The sequence below is a fragment of the Scyliorhinus canicula genome, chromosome 8 (genome assembly GCF_902713615.1).
Source record: "Scyliorhinus canicula chromosome 8, sScyCan1.1, whole genome shotgun sequence".
Classification (NCBI taxonomy): domain Eukaryota; kingdom Metazoa; phylum Chordata; class Chondrichthyes; order Carcharhiniformes; family Scyliorhinidae; genus Scyliorhinus; species Scyliorhinus canicula.
This window is the reverse complement of record NC_052153.1, coordinates 79,403,332-79,416,183: the sequence shown is the minus strand read 5'-3', so window position 1 is coordinate 79,416,183 and position 12,852 is coordinate 79,403,332. Positions and strand designations below refer to the sequence as shown.

At 50.5% G+C, this 12,852-nt stretch overlaps 1 protein-coding gene across 3 annotated transcripts in view; it reads right to left on the bottom strand.

Moving 5' to 3' along the window:
- fancc (FA complementation group C) overlaps positions 1 to 12,852 on the bottom strand; it is a 202,852-nt gene that overhangs the window by 48,273 nt on the left and 141,727 nt on the right. For all 3 annotated transcript variants that reach the window (XM_038804799.1, XM_038804801.1, XM_038804800.1), the window contains one exon: positions 4,625 to 4,680. In XM_038804799.1, coding sequence (XP_038660727.1) covers positions 4,625 to 4,680 — 56 coding nt within the window. The remainder of the gene's footprint in view (positions 1 to 4,624; positions 4,681 to 12,852) is intronic.

Sequence of the window (12,852 nt, the reverse complement as noted above, 5' to 3'; positions counted from 1 at the left end):
GGTTATGAGGAGAAGACAGGAGAACGGAGATGAGAAAAATATCAACCATGATTAAATGGCAGGGGCAGCACGGTGACACAGTGGTTAGCATTGCTGCCTCATGGCGCTGAGGTCCCAGGTTCGATCCCGGCTCTGGGTCACTGTCCTTGTGCAGTTTGCACATTCTCCACGTGTTTGCGTGGGTTTCGCCCCCACAACCCAAAAGATGTGCAGAGTAGGTGGATTGGCCAGGCTAAATTGCCCCTTAATTGGAATAAAAAATGAATTGGGTATTCAAAATTTTTTATTTATTTAAATGATTAAATGGAGGAGCAGACTCGATGGGCTGAGTGGCCTAATTCTGCTCATATGTCTTATGGCGGCGAGGACCCCGGTTCGATCCGCGTATTTCCTTGCCGCTATTGGCAATGCCACCATCGCCAAAGCCCGCAAGCTGGACCCCCTACAGAATTCTTCCTCCATCCTAACCCAGTCTGCCCCCTCTCCTTCCCACCACCATCGCACCTTCTCCACATTCTCCGCCCTGTATAATGTAGCATGTTCGGCAACGTCAACCTTCACTTCTGCCTCGGTCTCTGTAACAGAGTCCTCTACACCCTGGCACCTTCCAGAACGGACGTGTCTGGAATATGAACAGGAACCTCAGCAGAATGTTCATCTTCACCACTTGGACCCTCCGTGCCAGAGTCAGGTGCAATGTGTCCCACCTCTTCAGATCCTCCCTAACCTTCTCCACCAGCTTTGTTTAATTCCATTTATGTAGCATCGCCCATTCCCTTGCCACCTGAATCCCCAGTTATCTAAACTTGTCTCTGGCACCTTGAATGGCAGGTTGGCTCTCCGACCCAACTCGTTCACCGGGAACACTTCACTTCACGTTTAGTCTATATCCTGAGAACGCGCCAAACTTCCCCAACAGGCCCATAATTCTCGCCATGCTCTCCAGCGGGTCCAAGACATGCGTGTATAGTCCCCTCCTGATCACCTGCCAGTCTGTTGACCCCCTAAGAGCCATTGCCAGAGACGCTATCACTCGTGCAAGCAATAGTGGTAACAGCGGAAACCCCTGCCTTGTTCCCCTGAGCAGTCCAAAGTTTCATGAGCCCATGTTGTTGGTCCGCACACTCGCCTTCTGTGCCACGTATAACAAGCACACCCATGCTACAAACTCCGGCCGAAACCCCAACCTTCTGAGGACCTCAAACAGGTACCACCAGTCCACCCGGTCAAATGCCTTCTCCGCATCTATTGATACCACTACCTCCAGTACTCGAGCTCTCGATGGGGTTATGATCACATTTAACAGCCTCCTTATATTACTAAAGAGCGGCCTAACCTTTAAGAAACCTGTCTGGTCCTCCGCAACCACCCCCAGAACACATCCTTTTAGCCACCAACTTAGCCAGCACTTTTGCATCCGTTTTTAACAGCGACATGGGCCTATTCCACCCACTTTTTTGGTATTAATCTGATCGTTGCCTGCGTCATCGTCTCCAGCAGTTCCCCTTCTCCAACGTCTCATTAAACGCTCCCAAGAGATGTGTCGCCAGGTCATTCGCAACCTACTTATAGAATTCCAACGGGTAACCATCGGGCCCCGGGGCCTTCCCTGACTTCATACCCCTTATACTGTCCACATACTAAATCGTATGAATGAAAAGAACTTCAGCAAAACCAATCAGAAATACCTCACAGAAAGATACCTTGTATTTTGGAATCAGAAAGTTTCAAAAGATTTCGATGTTCTTAATTGCAAATACCTGCTCAGCTCCACAATGCAGGAAGTGAGCTGAATGTGACCTCAGTGGGGACTTCCTGACTGAAGCCAGAAAAAACAACAGAGTCCTGTTTGATAGCTGGATTGCTCTCGGCACCTATATGTGCCCAAAATGGGACTCTTTTGCCTGTTAAATCGCGCCTGCCATTTTTCTCATGAGAGTTCCCAATCTCAAAATTTGAAGACGTAGCCTCGGAATTCTCTTCAAGATTCACTCCTACTGGGACATCTTCAACAATGACCCACCTCACACGTTTCAATCTCATCTTCCACGATTCTTCACCCCGGATCTTCACCAATGGAATATCTTTGCCCTAATGGCCCACAGCACAGAGTCACCAACCTTTGGCTGCCTTCACGGATCTATGGAGCTCCTCTTGTGTCCTCTACTCTCAAAGTTTGCTCCCTGCAGCTCTTTCTTGAATTCAAGAGCCCATTATGTGATGATATGCAGAAAGCAAGTTTGCACATAATGTTATGCATGACCACCGACCACTAGGTGGCAGTGTGAACCCACCACGTGACCCTGTAGTCTGGGAGTTAGGAGCAGGTCGTGCTGGAGGATAGATGTATTTTTCAATAGCTCTACCATAGTTGATTAGCGTTAGTAAGTTTCTTATTTTATTTATCCTAGTTATCTTATCACGCAGTTGTTCTAAAATAAATTATTTAAACTAGATGTTCTGTAGTTTATCATTCACTTCGGCATCTACAGAACATGTTATGTTCCAGGATTGATGGTTTACTAAGAACTCGACGATTCTGTCCGAAAAAATCTGAACCCTAAAGATAACTTTGAAGGATACGGAAAAACACGCACCTTTGCTACTAACCTTGCAAGCTACTGGCATCTGGTGCTCAACGCGCGGTAAAATTTCAAAGTCTGGGATGGAAGGCATCAAGGCACCTCAACAGCTTTGATTACTGGTAACGTAGACGGGAAGTGAAGGGTGTTTGAGCAACAGTTTAAACTCTATGTTGCCGCCATTGGTCTGCAGGCACAGCCGGATGAGAGGTGTATCACGTGGCTGCTCAATATAGCAGATCCCCAAGCAATTGAAATTTTCAACACTTTTGTCTTTGAAAACGAGGCTGACAGCAAAAGCTTCGACGAAGTTCTTGAACAATTCGATTGGTATCGTTCAGTACCGCTAGTCAATGGCCTCTCACCTGTTCAAATGTTGATGAACAGGCAGCTTCGAACATCTCTACCTCGTTTCCCTCATGAGCCCCTGAACCACTTGTTAACCACTCAGTGGGCAGCACGGTAGCACAAGTGGCTAGCACTGTGGCTTCACAGCGCCAGGGTCCCAAGTTCGATTCCCCGCTGGGTCACTGTCTGTGCGGAGTCTGCACGTTCTCCCCGTGTCTGCGTGGGTTTCCTCTGGGCGCTCCGGTTTCCTCCCACAGTCCAAAGACGTGCAGGTTAGGTGGATTGGCCATGATAAATTGCCCTTAGTGACCAAAATAGGTTAGGAGGGGGCATTGGGTTACGGGGATAGGGTGGAAGTGAGGGTTTAAGTGGGTCGGTGTAGACCCGATGGGCCGAATGGCCTCCCTCTGCACTGTATGTTCTATGCTAACAAGACAATTGACCTCTCAGAAGAGGGGGCAGAAGGGATTCTATGATAGGTCTGCCAAAAGACTTCAACCTCTGCAGCCAGAGCATACGGTGAGAGTAGAAGACTCCAAAGGAAATTGATGGTTTAAACAGGTGAAGGTACTGCGACAAGCAGGTCCAAGCTCGTATCTCATTATGACGGATGAAGGTGCTGTCTTGAGAAGGAATAGAAGAGCTTTGCTCAAACTACGGCAACCGTTTGTGATGCAACCGCCGGAAGAAGCACACAACAGTCCCAAAACATCTGAAGACCATACGGAACAAATACAAGTGGATGATGCATCAATATTTGAAGAACATCAAATTCAAGCAACAAACACTAAAGAACATGAAGAACAGTTGCAAGTTCAGCAGACACTAAGAGGGTCGACAAGGATAAGGCGCAAGCCAGAAAGAGTGAACTTGTGAAAGACTGTAAAAATTCTGAACATGTAAATAGTTATGCATATCATGGTGAAATATAATAAAGTAATTTAATGTATAATAATTTATTTTCCAAAAGAAAGGGGATGTGATAATATGCAAAAAGCAAGTTTGTACATAATGTTATGCATGACCTCTGACCACCAGGTGGCAGTGTAAACCCACTCCGTGACCCTGTAGTCTGGTAGTTGGGAGTATTTTGTGATGGAGGATAGGCGTATTTTGCAGTAGCTCCACCAAAGTTGATTAGTGATAGCAGTATATATTTTATTTATCCTAGTTATCTTATCACGCAGTTGTTCCATAATAAATTATTTAAACTGGATGTTCTGTAGTTCATCATTCACTTCAGCCAGTCTACAGAACATGACATATTACTCTGCTCCTTTCTTCATTTAGGAGAATTTCTGTCCCCCCTGGCTTTTATCCTTTGCTTGGAACTGTCTTTTCCCTTCCCTGGTTTAGGGCCTTCCCCCGTGTCCTACTCCCTGGAACACCTCCAAGATAATGGCTCAGGTTACCTGACCTGCATTTACATGTCATTATGTTTTGTTTTCTCTGCACAGGCGCGCAGGGCCGGTCTCTGAACTGAAGAACATAAAAGAAAACTGCGCATGCGCAGCCACTTTCCATCTAGTGCATGCGCAGGAGACCCGAGCTTCGTCAGGAATCAGAGTTCCTGACCTATGAACTAAAGAAGGAAAGTATTTGAGTTTCATCACACTCTAGAGGGTTACAGACATAAGGAGGGACAAGGTCCATCACTTTGTACAAAACAACTTACCTGCTGAAATCAATCTTACCTGAAAAAATCATCAATTACCCTGAATAAGGAAGGATGACAGGCTGCAGCTTTAGGCTGTAATTAAAAAAGAATGTCCACTATCATAAATCTTGCTTCTGTATAAATCACTATTGGTTGCTTTAAAGATTACACACTTAGTATCACAATGCTTGTGTTCTTTTCGTACAAACTCCAAGAAAGTTAGCATTTAAAATATTTACATTGAAATAGGTTGGACATGCTGAAAATAAGCAGGTCGTTCACAGTCGGGTACATGTTGAATTTCAGTGAACAGTTCCGTTGATGTTCCATTTAAAATCACAGTATTTTGTATTAGTGAATTCCACAGACTCTGCTGGATAAATAGCCAAAGTTCTCAATTTAGGCAAAAAGTGGATATTCTTGTGTTAAAATAATTTAATTCCAAGAGGGAAATAATATCTGGCCCCCAAAGCGAGCTTCTGAGACCATACACTTTCCATCAAAAATCACCCATTTTCAACTCGGCAAGATTGTCTGCCTTCACCTTTACTTCATTGTCTGCTGCTGAAACCTTTGACGATATGTTTACCGAACCAGACCTGACTACTCAAATACTTTCCTTGCCAGCCTCTCATCCCTTCCTTCTGTATTTTCTCGCTCATCCAAAACTATGCTCTTCATATCTTATTCTGTTCCAAATTCCCATTCTGGAATTTCCTCCCTAAACTCCTTTCAACACAACACTATCAACTTTAAATAGATAATTTCCAAATGATGACACCCAAAGCATTAGAAAGTTGTACTTCTTAATATTGTAAGTAAAAACTGATAACCAAACTGGTTGTAAATTTAGAACTAATAATCAATGCAATTTTTCATCTATTTTACATGCTTTCAGGTTTTTATAGAAGAATAAAGCAAAATGTATTTCAAATTAATGTTACAAATCACATTCACTCTTGCTACAAATGTAAGTGAAAAATCTAAAAACTAAATGGTACTGTATTAAGAATTACACTTTCTTAGTGTTTCCAAGCAGTTATAACCCCACAGAAATTGCACTCTGATTGAACAGTGAAGTACTGTCCATACTCTTTTGTATCTTACTAACAGCTGGAATGTTTTACAAAACATTTTCTCTCTTGTTAAAAGTCACATTAACTGTCAGTGAACTTTATACATACTTTCCTCTCTCCCTCTTCTGCTATTATTCAATTATTCATTTCTCATATTTTTGGTAAGGAATTTTGTGTCAAATTCCCTCGGAATAGCATTTGATAAATGCGAAAAATCAGAAGATTGCTTATTTCAAGCTCGTTATAGCTTCATGCGGATATTGGTAAAATTTAAGAGGATGATAACATAGTGTGCATTTTCCGCGATTGGGTTTAAGAGTGTTACTTATTGCCTATGACAACACATGGAGCACACCCACATAAAAATTCCATTATGGGGGATGAATTAAACACAAGTATTTACATGGACAAGACATGGGATGCGATTCAATCAAGACATTTCTAAATGTCACTTTGAGCGAATTTGGCGCGATGTTTCTCGCTGGCTTTTTGGGTGGCACCACATCGTTATTCAATCACACTTAGAAGGCGGTTTAACGGCCGGGTTAAATCACAGGAGAGGCCGAAATTGAGATCGCCGCGGGTCGCGGATTCGTCAGTGATCTAACCGGCCCATTCCCGTTGGCAGGATCCGGATCCCGCCTAGACGTGGCGCGAAGCAAATTGAGGCTAATTAACGGCAATCTCCATCTTATTACCAAGTTGGAAGCCCGATCTAACAGCCTCCCGTGATCTAATCGGCTCCCCAGCGAGTGGTCACCTAGCACAATGGCTGCTGAGGGGGATCGGGGGTGAGAAGCAATCTTCATTTTCGGGCTGGGGGTGGCGAGGGGCTCAGCGCCCACCGGTCCTAAAAGCCATTCCCCTAAATGTCTATACCTATATCAGGACAACCACAGCCGCTGGCTATCTGGCCTACCGATCACATCCAGCCCAGAGCCCTGTGTCTGGTTATATGCTAATGTTCATTTTAGCTCCCTTTGACTGTGAGCAGCCTCTAGCTGCACAGCTGAAGTCTATTGCTCATAAGGAATTGGCATAGTTTGTTATGCAACAGCACTTCACCATTCTTCAGTGCATGGCCAAGATTTACCGATCACCCGGCCTCGTGCTTTCCGGCGGGGGAGCCGGCCCACCAGCTGGATCTACCCGATTTCCCATTGACAGCACCCTTTGTCACAGGGAAACCCGTGCATCGGCATGGCATTTCCCACCAGTGTGAACATGTGGTAAATCCCACCCATAGCCGTGGACGTGTGCCATGTCTCAGACGAGGGTAATTGCCTTTCATTCCAATCAAACTGTGTGGCCTGGCAACATGCCTGAACCTTAAAGGCATCAATATCACAGAAGCAGCAGCCAACAATCAAATACCCAAGAGCTGGGCTGCAGGACTGGGGATATCCCCACAAACTGAGGTTCAGTGTGTCGATCAGGGGAGGATACCCGAGATTGGTTCCCCCGAGAGTGCCCGCAGGTCCAGGGTCTGGGGTTGAGAGGCTCCCACTGTGGCCGGGGGGAGTGTGTGCAAGGCCCGGTCATCCGGCACAACTGGCTCAGTGGATGACGTTCTGAGAGAAGGTAGGACCCCATAAGGGCAGAGGGCATTTGGGGGATTTGAGGGTCCTGAGTGGATGCCCTAACTGATTGTCAGTCTCTCACGTTTTCAAATTCCTTACAGGTATAGCAATATGGATGAAACTGTTGACTACCCTATTGGTGCTGGTGGCAGCCCAGGCTCCGGAGAAGGCAGCGGCAGTGCCCAGGCTCCGGAGAAGGCAGCGGCAGTGCCCAGGCTCCGGAGAAGGCAGCGGCAGTGCCCAGGCTCCGGAGAAGGCAGCGGCAGTGCCCAGGCTCCGGTAAAGGCAGCGGCAGTGCCCAGGCTCCGGAGAAGACAGCGGCAGTGCCCAGGCTCCGGAGAAGGCAGCGGCAGTGCCCAGGCTCCGGAGAAGGCAGCGGCAGTGTCCAGGCTCCGGAGAAGGCAGCGGCAGTGCCCAGGCTCCGGTAAAGGCAGCGGCAGTGCCCAGGCTCCGGAGAAGGCAGCGGCAGTGCCCAGGCTCCGGAGAAGGCAGCGGCAGTGCCCAGGCTCCGGAGAAGGCAGCGGCAGTGCCCAGGCTCCGGAGAAGGCAGCGGCAGTGCCCAGGCTCCGGAGAAGGCAGCGGCAGTGCCCAGGCTCCGGAGAAGGCAGCGGCAGTGCCCAGGCTCCGGAGAAGGCAGCGGCAGTGCCCAGGCTCCGGAGAAGGCAGCGGCAGTGCCCAGGCTCCGGAGAAGGCAGCGGCAGTGCCCAGGCTCCGGAGAAGGCAGCGGCAGTGCCCAGGCTCCGGAGAAGGCAGCGACAATGCCCAGGCTCCGGAGAAGGCAGCGGCAGTGCCCAGGCTCCGGAGAAGGCAGTGGCAGTGCCCAGGCTCCGGAGAAGGCAGCGGCAGTGCATCAACATCAGCCCATGTTCAGAGGGCCGCCACACACCTTGAGGATCCTGTGTCTACATTTGAGGAGATGTTAGACAACATGTGCTGCAGGGGACTCCGTCTTAGCAAGGAAATGGTGCGGCAGCTGTGCCTTGTCCTTGCAGGCTTGGCACCATGTGGAGGAGGACGACGCCTGGTCCTGGTGACCATCAAGGTCACCACAGCCCTAAACCTCTCTGAAGGGCCTGTTCTGTGCTGTATTTTTCTATGTTCTATGCTACAGGTTCATTCCAGGGTTTGAGCAAGGACATGTGTGGCATTTCCTAAGCTACAGCCCACAAGTGCATTTGTGAAGTCACGGGTGCCCTGTGTGCCCAGGCATCAAACTACATAATCTTTGAACTGGGCCATCAAGATGCCCAGGCTGCAGAATTCTCCACCATCGTTGGGATGCCACAGGTCCAGGGGGTAACAGATGGCACGCATGACGCCTTGCACAGACCGGAAATCAGGGAGCGCCCATCATTAACAGGAAGGGAATCCACTCTCTGAATGTTCAACACGTGTGTGACCATGTGTGTGATCATGCACATGCGTGTATGCTTCCCAGCGAGTGTATGACAGCTACATTCAGGGACACCGGCGTGTTCAAGGACCAACCAAGATGATGGGGGATAAGGGGTACCCACTGAGGGCCTGGCTGATGATGCCAATATGGAGGCTGGTGACTGATGCGGAGACCAAACATAACAAGGCCCATGTTGCCACCAGTGCTGCCCTTGAGCAGTGCATTGGACTGCTCAAAATGCTGTTCTGACGCCTGGAACCTTCTGGTGGTGCACTGCAGTACAGTCCCCTTAGGGTCTCCCACTTTGTGGTGAGCTGTTGTGTCCTTCACAATCTTGCAGAGCAGCGGGTGAGGTGCTGGAGGAGGAAGAACATGTGGCCTCGTCTGAGGGGCCGGACCAGGAGGGACTGGAGGACGTGCCCAGGGGGGACCTGTGGGATCAGCTGGAGGATGGAGGACAGGCAGCACCAATGGTCCGGCACGCCCAGAGGCTCGCATCATCTCACGCTTCTCAGAGGACGAGGCTTTGTCTGTCCTCTCACCCCCCATCACCCCCTTCCTCCAACCCCCTCTCCCACCCACACACACATCATCCCCCCCCCACCCCGCCCGTTGACTACCCTGTTCCACATTCCCAGGATCTGTGTATCATCACTCCAGGGTGGTGGGCCTGTGTTGGCACTGTCAACAGGTCAATATACAAGGCAGGAGGGTGATGATAAACTGCTTCGAGGTAAGCCTTGATGGTCCTCAGTCCATGCCAAAGTCTAACTCCTGTCTGTCTGCAGACAACACATTCACACCCATCACCCGCAATTGGCCTGCACCACAGCTCTTGCTGTAGGACCACTGTGTCTTAGGGGGGGGGTCATCACAAAAGGGGGTGAAGGTGAAGTGGGCCCACTGTGAAGATTAATGTGACAGAGGCTTCACATGCATCAGGTGCAACATGTTTAGTTATGTACATTCAAAGCCCTCATGGTCCGTAGCTACAGAAAATGCTTCCCTCATCCTCCCGACTGTCCCATTTCTCTCCCCATCCCCCGCCCCTTACTGCCTATTCAGTCATCCTCTATCTTCTTCAACTTCTATGTTCTTTCCAGGTGCATCCCCTGCACATCAGAGGTGGAAACAGCCCCTGCTGTGTTTCACGTCCGGTGGCTCTTGATGCCTTTGGCACATGTCCTATGGAGGGGCTGGAGGTCCCGCAGCCTTACCGGTGACACTGGCATCGCTGCGTCATCCTATCCTGCCGGCTGACCTTGAGATAGGCAGTTGTCAGGAGGGGGGAATTCAGGTGAGGTGGAGACCGCCATTGCCTCCCTCGTGCGAGGCACTATGCCGGCCTCCAGCATTCACTCCTTCCAGACAGTACCCACGTGACCCCCGAGGGTCCCCATGGGATCTAGAGGGAGCTCCAGAGGCCCCTGCATCGTCCGGCCCTGCTGTCCTTGGTGCCCCCACATTGTTTGCACCATGGTGTTGCTGCTCTCAGCGATGCTCCTCAGTGACGGGGACACGCTCTCGAGAGCCCCGCAATGTCCACCTGAATCTGGGACACATCCCTCAGTGACTGGGCCTCGGCAATAGCCACCTGCTTCTGGGACATGTCCCAGTCGCTGAGAGATATGTTGTCAAGGCCCTCAGCCATGATGGTCACTGACTGGGCCACGCCTTGGGCACCACCACTCAGATGCTGATGTTGTGTTCCAGGCTTTCCACTACGGATACCACCCTAGCAGTGCTGGCCTCGCCACGCATTGTCGGCAACATCTGCTGCGCATGAAGCTATGGGACTCCTCCAATCGACTATGCACCCGCCTGAGTGTCACTGGCATCCCGTCCTGAATCTCATAGCTGCACCCTAGCGCCTGCATCAGCTCAGGGATAACCTTGTCCAGAGGCTCAGCATCTAACAGGGACTCCGCTGAGTCCTGGAATCCAGCAGACCTCTGACTGCTGACTCCCTTGAATGTTCCTGCCTCCACCTGATGTGTATCAGCAACTGTGTGGTGCTCACCAGATTGTGCCCCTGAAACCTGTCGACTAATGTCATCCACCGAGTTCTATGTCTCTGCGCTGGCTGAGGGTGGGGCTGAATGACAGCTGTGATGGCTCGGCGGTGGCATCCTTGGGAGGTGTTCTCTTGGATGGCAGCCGGGGCGGGGGGGGGTTACGATCCTGGATAGTCCAGCCCAATCAGATGCCGATCCTGTTAGAGAATGGACAAGTGGTGATGAAAGGGAACGATCATTCTGTCTGATATGAACAACTCACTTGAGACAGGTCATCTGCAAACCTCGCTGTCGGTGACTGTTCTGCCCTCGGCCAACCCCGCAATCTCCAGGGCCCATTTCTCATTGGGGGTGAGGACTCTGATGCCCGGGACCCCGCCACCCGTCTGGGCGTTTTCCCACCTGTTACGGGCTAACTTCTACTGGAGGAACAGAGAGAGACAGCTTTGTGAGCTGCATGCTTGATGCATCAGGGGGCATGTGTTGCTCTGGTCCTGGACATGGAAGGGTTGTGCTGTTGGGTGCCAGGGGTTGCTGGGACACCGGTGCAGTACTAAGTTGAGAGTGGGGTAGGGGGTGGCGAGGCGCCAGCCACTGATTTGTTGGGGGGGGGGGGGGGGGGGGGGAAGAGAAGGAGGAACTGGTACCAAAGGCTGTTGTTCACTTACCTTTGCGGCCTCGTGGATGTCGTTTGTCGTTTTACAACATTGGATTGTGGTTCTCTTCATGACATTGCCTGTACTGACAGCCGCTGGCACTGCCTCCCATGAGGCATTGGGGCCCTGTTGCTGTGTGCCATGGCCATGAGCTGAGTGGAGTGTATTCGGAGGAAGCGTTTATGAACAGCTCCCCCTTGACAACATTGAGGACCCGGGTGAATCAGCTGGCGGGACAGCCAGCTCAGGCATGGAGGATCATTTCCAGCACTAAGTGCCGCTAAATACCACAGTGGTCTCGTCGGCCTAACCGTCGCACCTAGGAAGTCCTGCCCGCTACAGCACTTCACAGAATCATAGAATCCCTACCATGCAGAAGGAGGCCATTCGGCTATTCAAACCTGCAGCAACCCTTTGAAAGAGTACCCCATGTAGGCCGGCTCCCCCACCATATCCTCATAACCCTGTAAACCCACCTAACCTTTCAGACACTAAGGGGCAATTTAGCATTGAAATACACCTAACCTGCACATCTTTGGACTGTGGGAGGAAACCGTGCACAGACACCGTGAGAATGTGCAAACTCCACACGGTCACCAAGGCCAGAATCAAACCAGGTCCCTGGCATAGTGAGGCAGCAGTGCCAACCACTTTCAGCGTGTCGCCCCCGTTAACCTTGCCCCGTTAAATCACGCCCTTAGTCATTTTTTGGGACGTTGGGAAGTTTCGCCCCGGTCTAGCCCACACAGAAATTTTTTTGACTTCCGGTGGCAGCTTTGAAGGATTAGGTCGCACATTTGGTGGCTCCCGCTTGGGTTGGACCTTTGGACCTTTCCCCCGCCGATTTTTTACCAGACTTGATTTGGAAAATTGATGCTAGAGGCAATTGTTGATTGGATTCCCACATCGGTGCATGGAGAGGTGGACTAGAAGTGCTCGCAAAGGAAGAAACAGACGAATAGAGAAGGCTTGGACTGAAGCTGCAGTGGGGGATAGCATGGCAGATGCCCGGAGTCCTGGCTTGTCGGCCCAGCGGTCAACAGAGCAGCTGATGCAATTTATCCAGGAGGGCTTCGCCAAGCAGAAGCAGGAATGCTTGGATCCGATTAAAGATTCAATTGCGAGGCTGAAGCTCAGATTGGATGTCCAAGATTGGGCCATTCAGAAAGTAGAGAAGGCGCTGGCCGAGCAGGAGGAACATCAAACTGCGGTGGAGTTGAAAGTGGGGATGCTGAGAGATCAGCAGAAAAGGCTCCTGGAGAAGGTGGAGGACCTAGAGAATAGGTCCCGCCGGCAGAACCTTGGAATTGTCGGTCTCCCGGAGGGGTCCGAAGGAGCGGATGCTGGGGCATACATAGCGGGCATGTTCAAGAAGCTGCTGGGGGATGGCACATTCTCCCGACCCTTGGAGGTAGACAGGGCTCACAGAGCGCTCCCCCGCCCCCCCCCCCGAGGGCAATGGTGGTGCGGACCTATCAGGACCTGACTGTAGAGGTGGCCAGGAGAAGAGCGGGGTTCAATCAGATAAAGTTGACCCTTTTT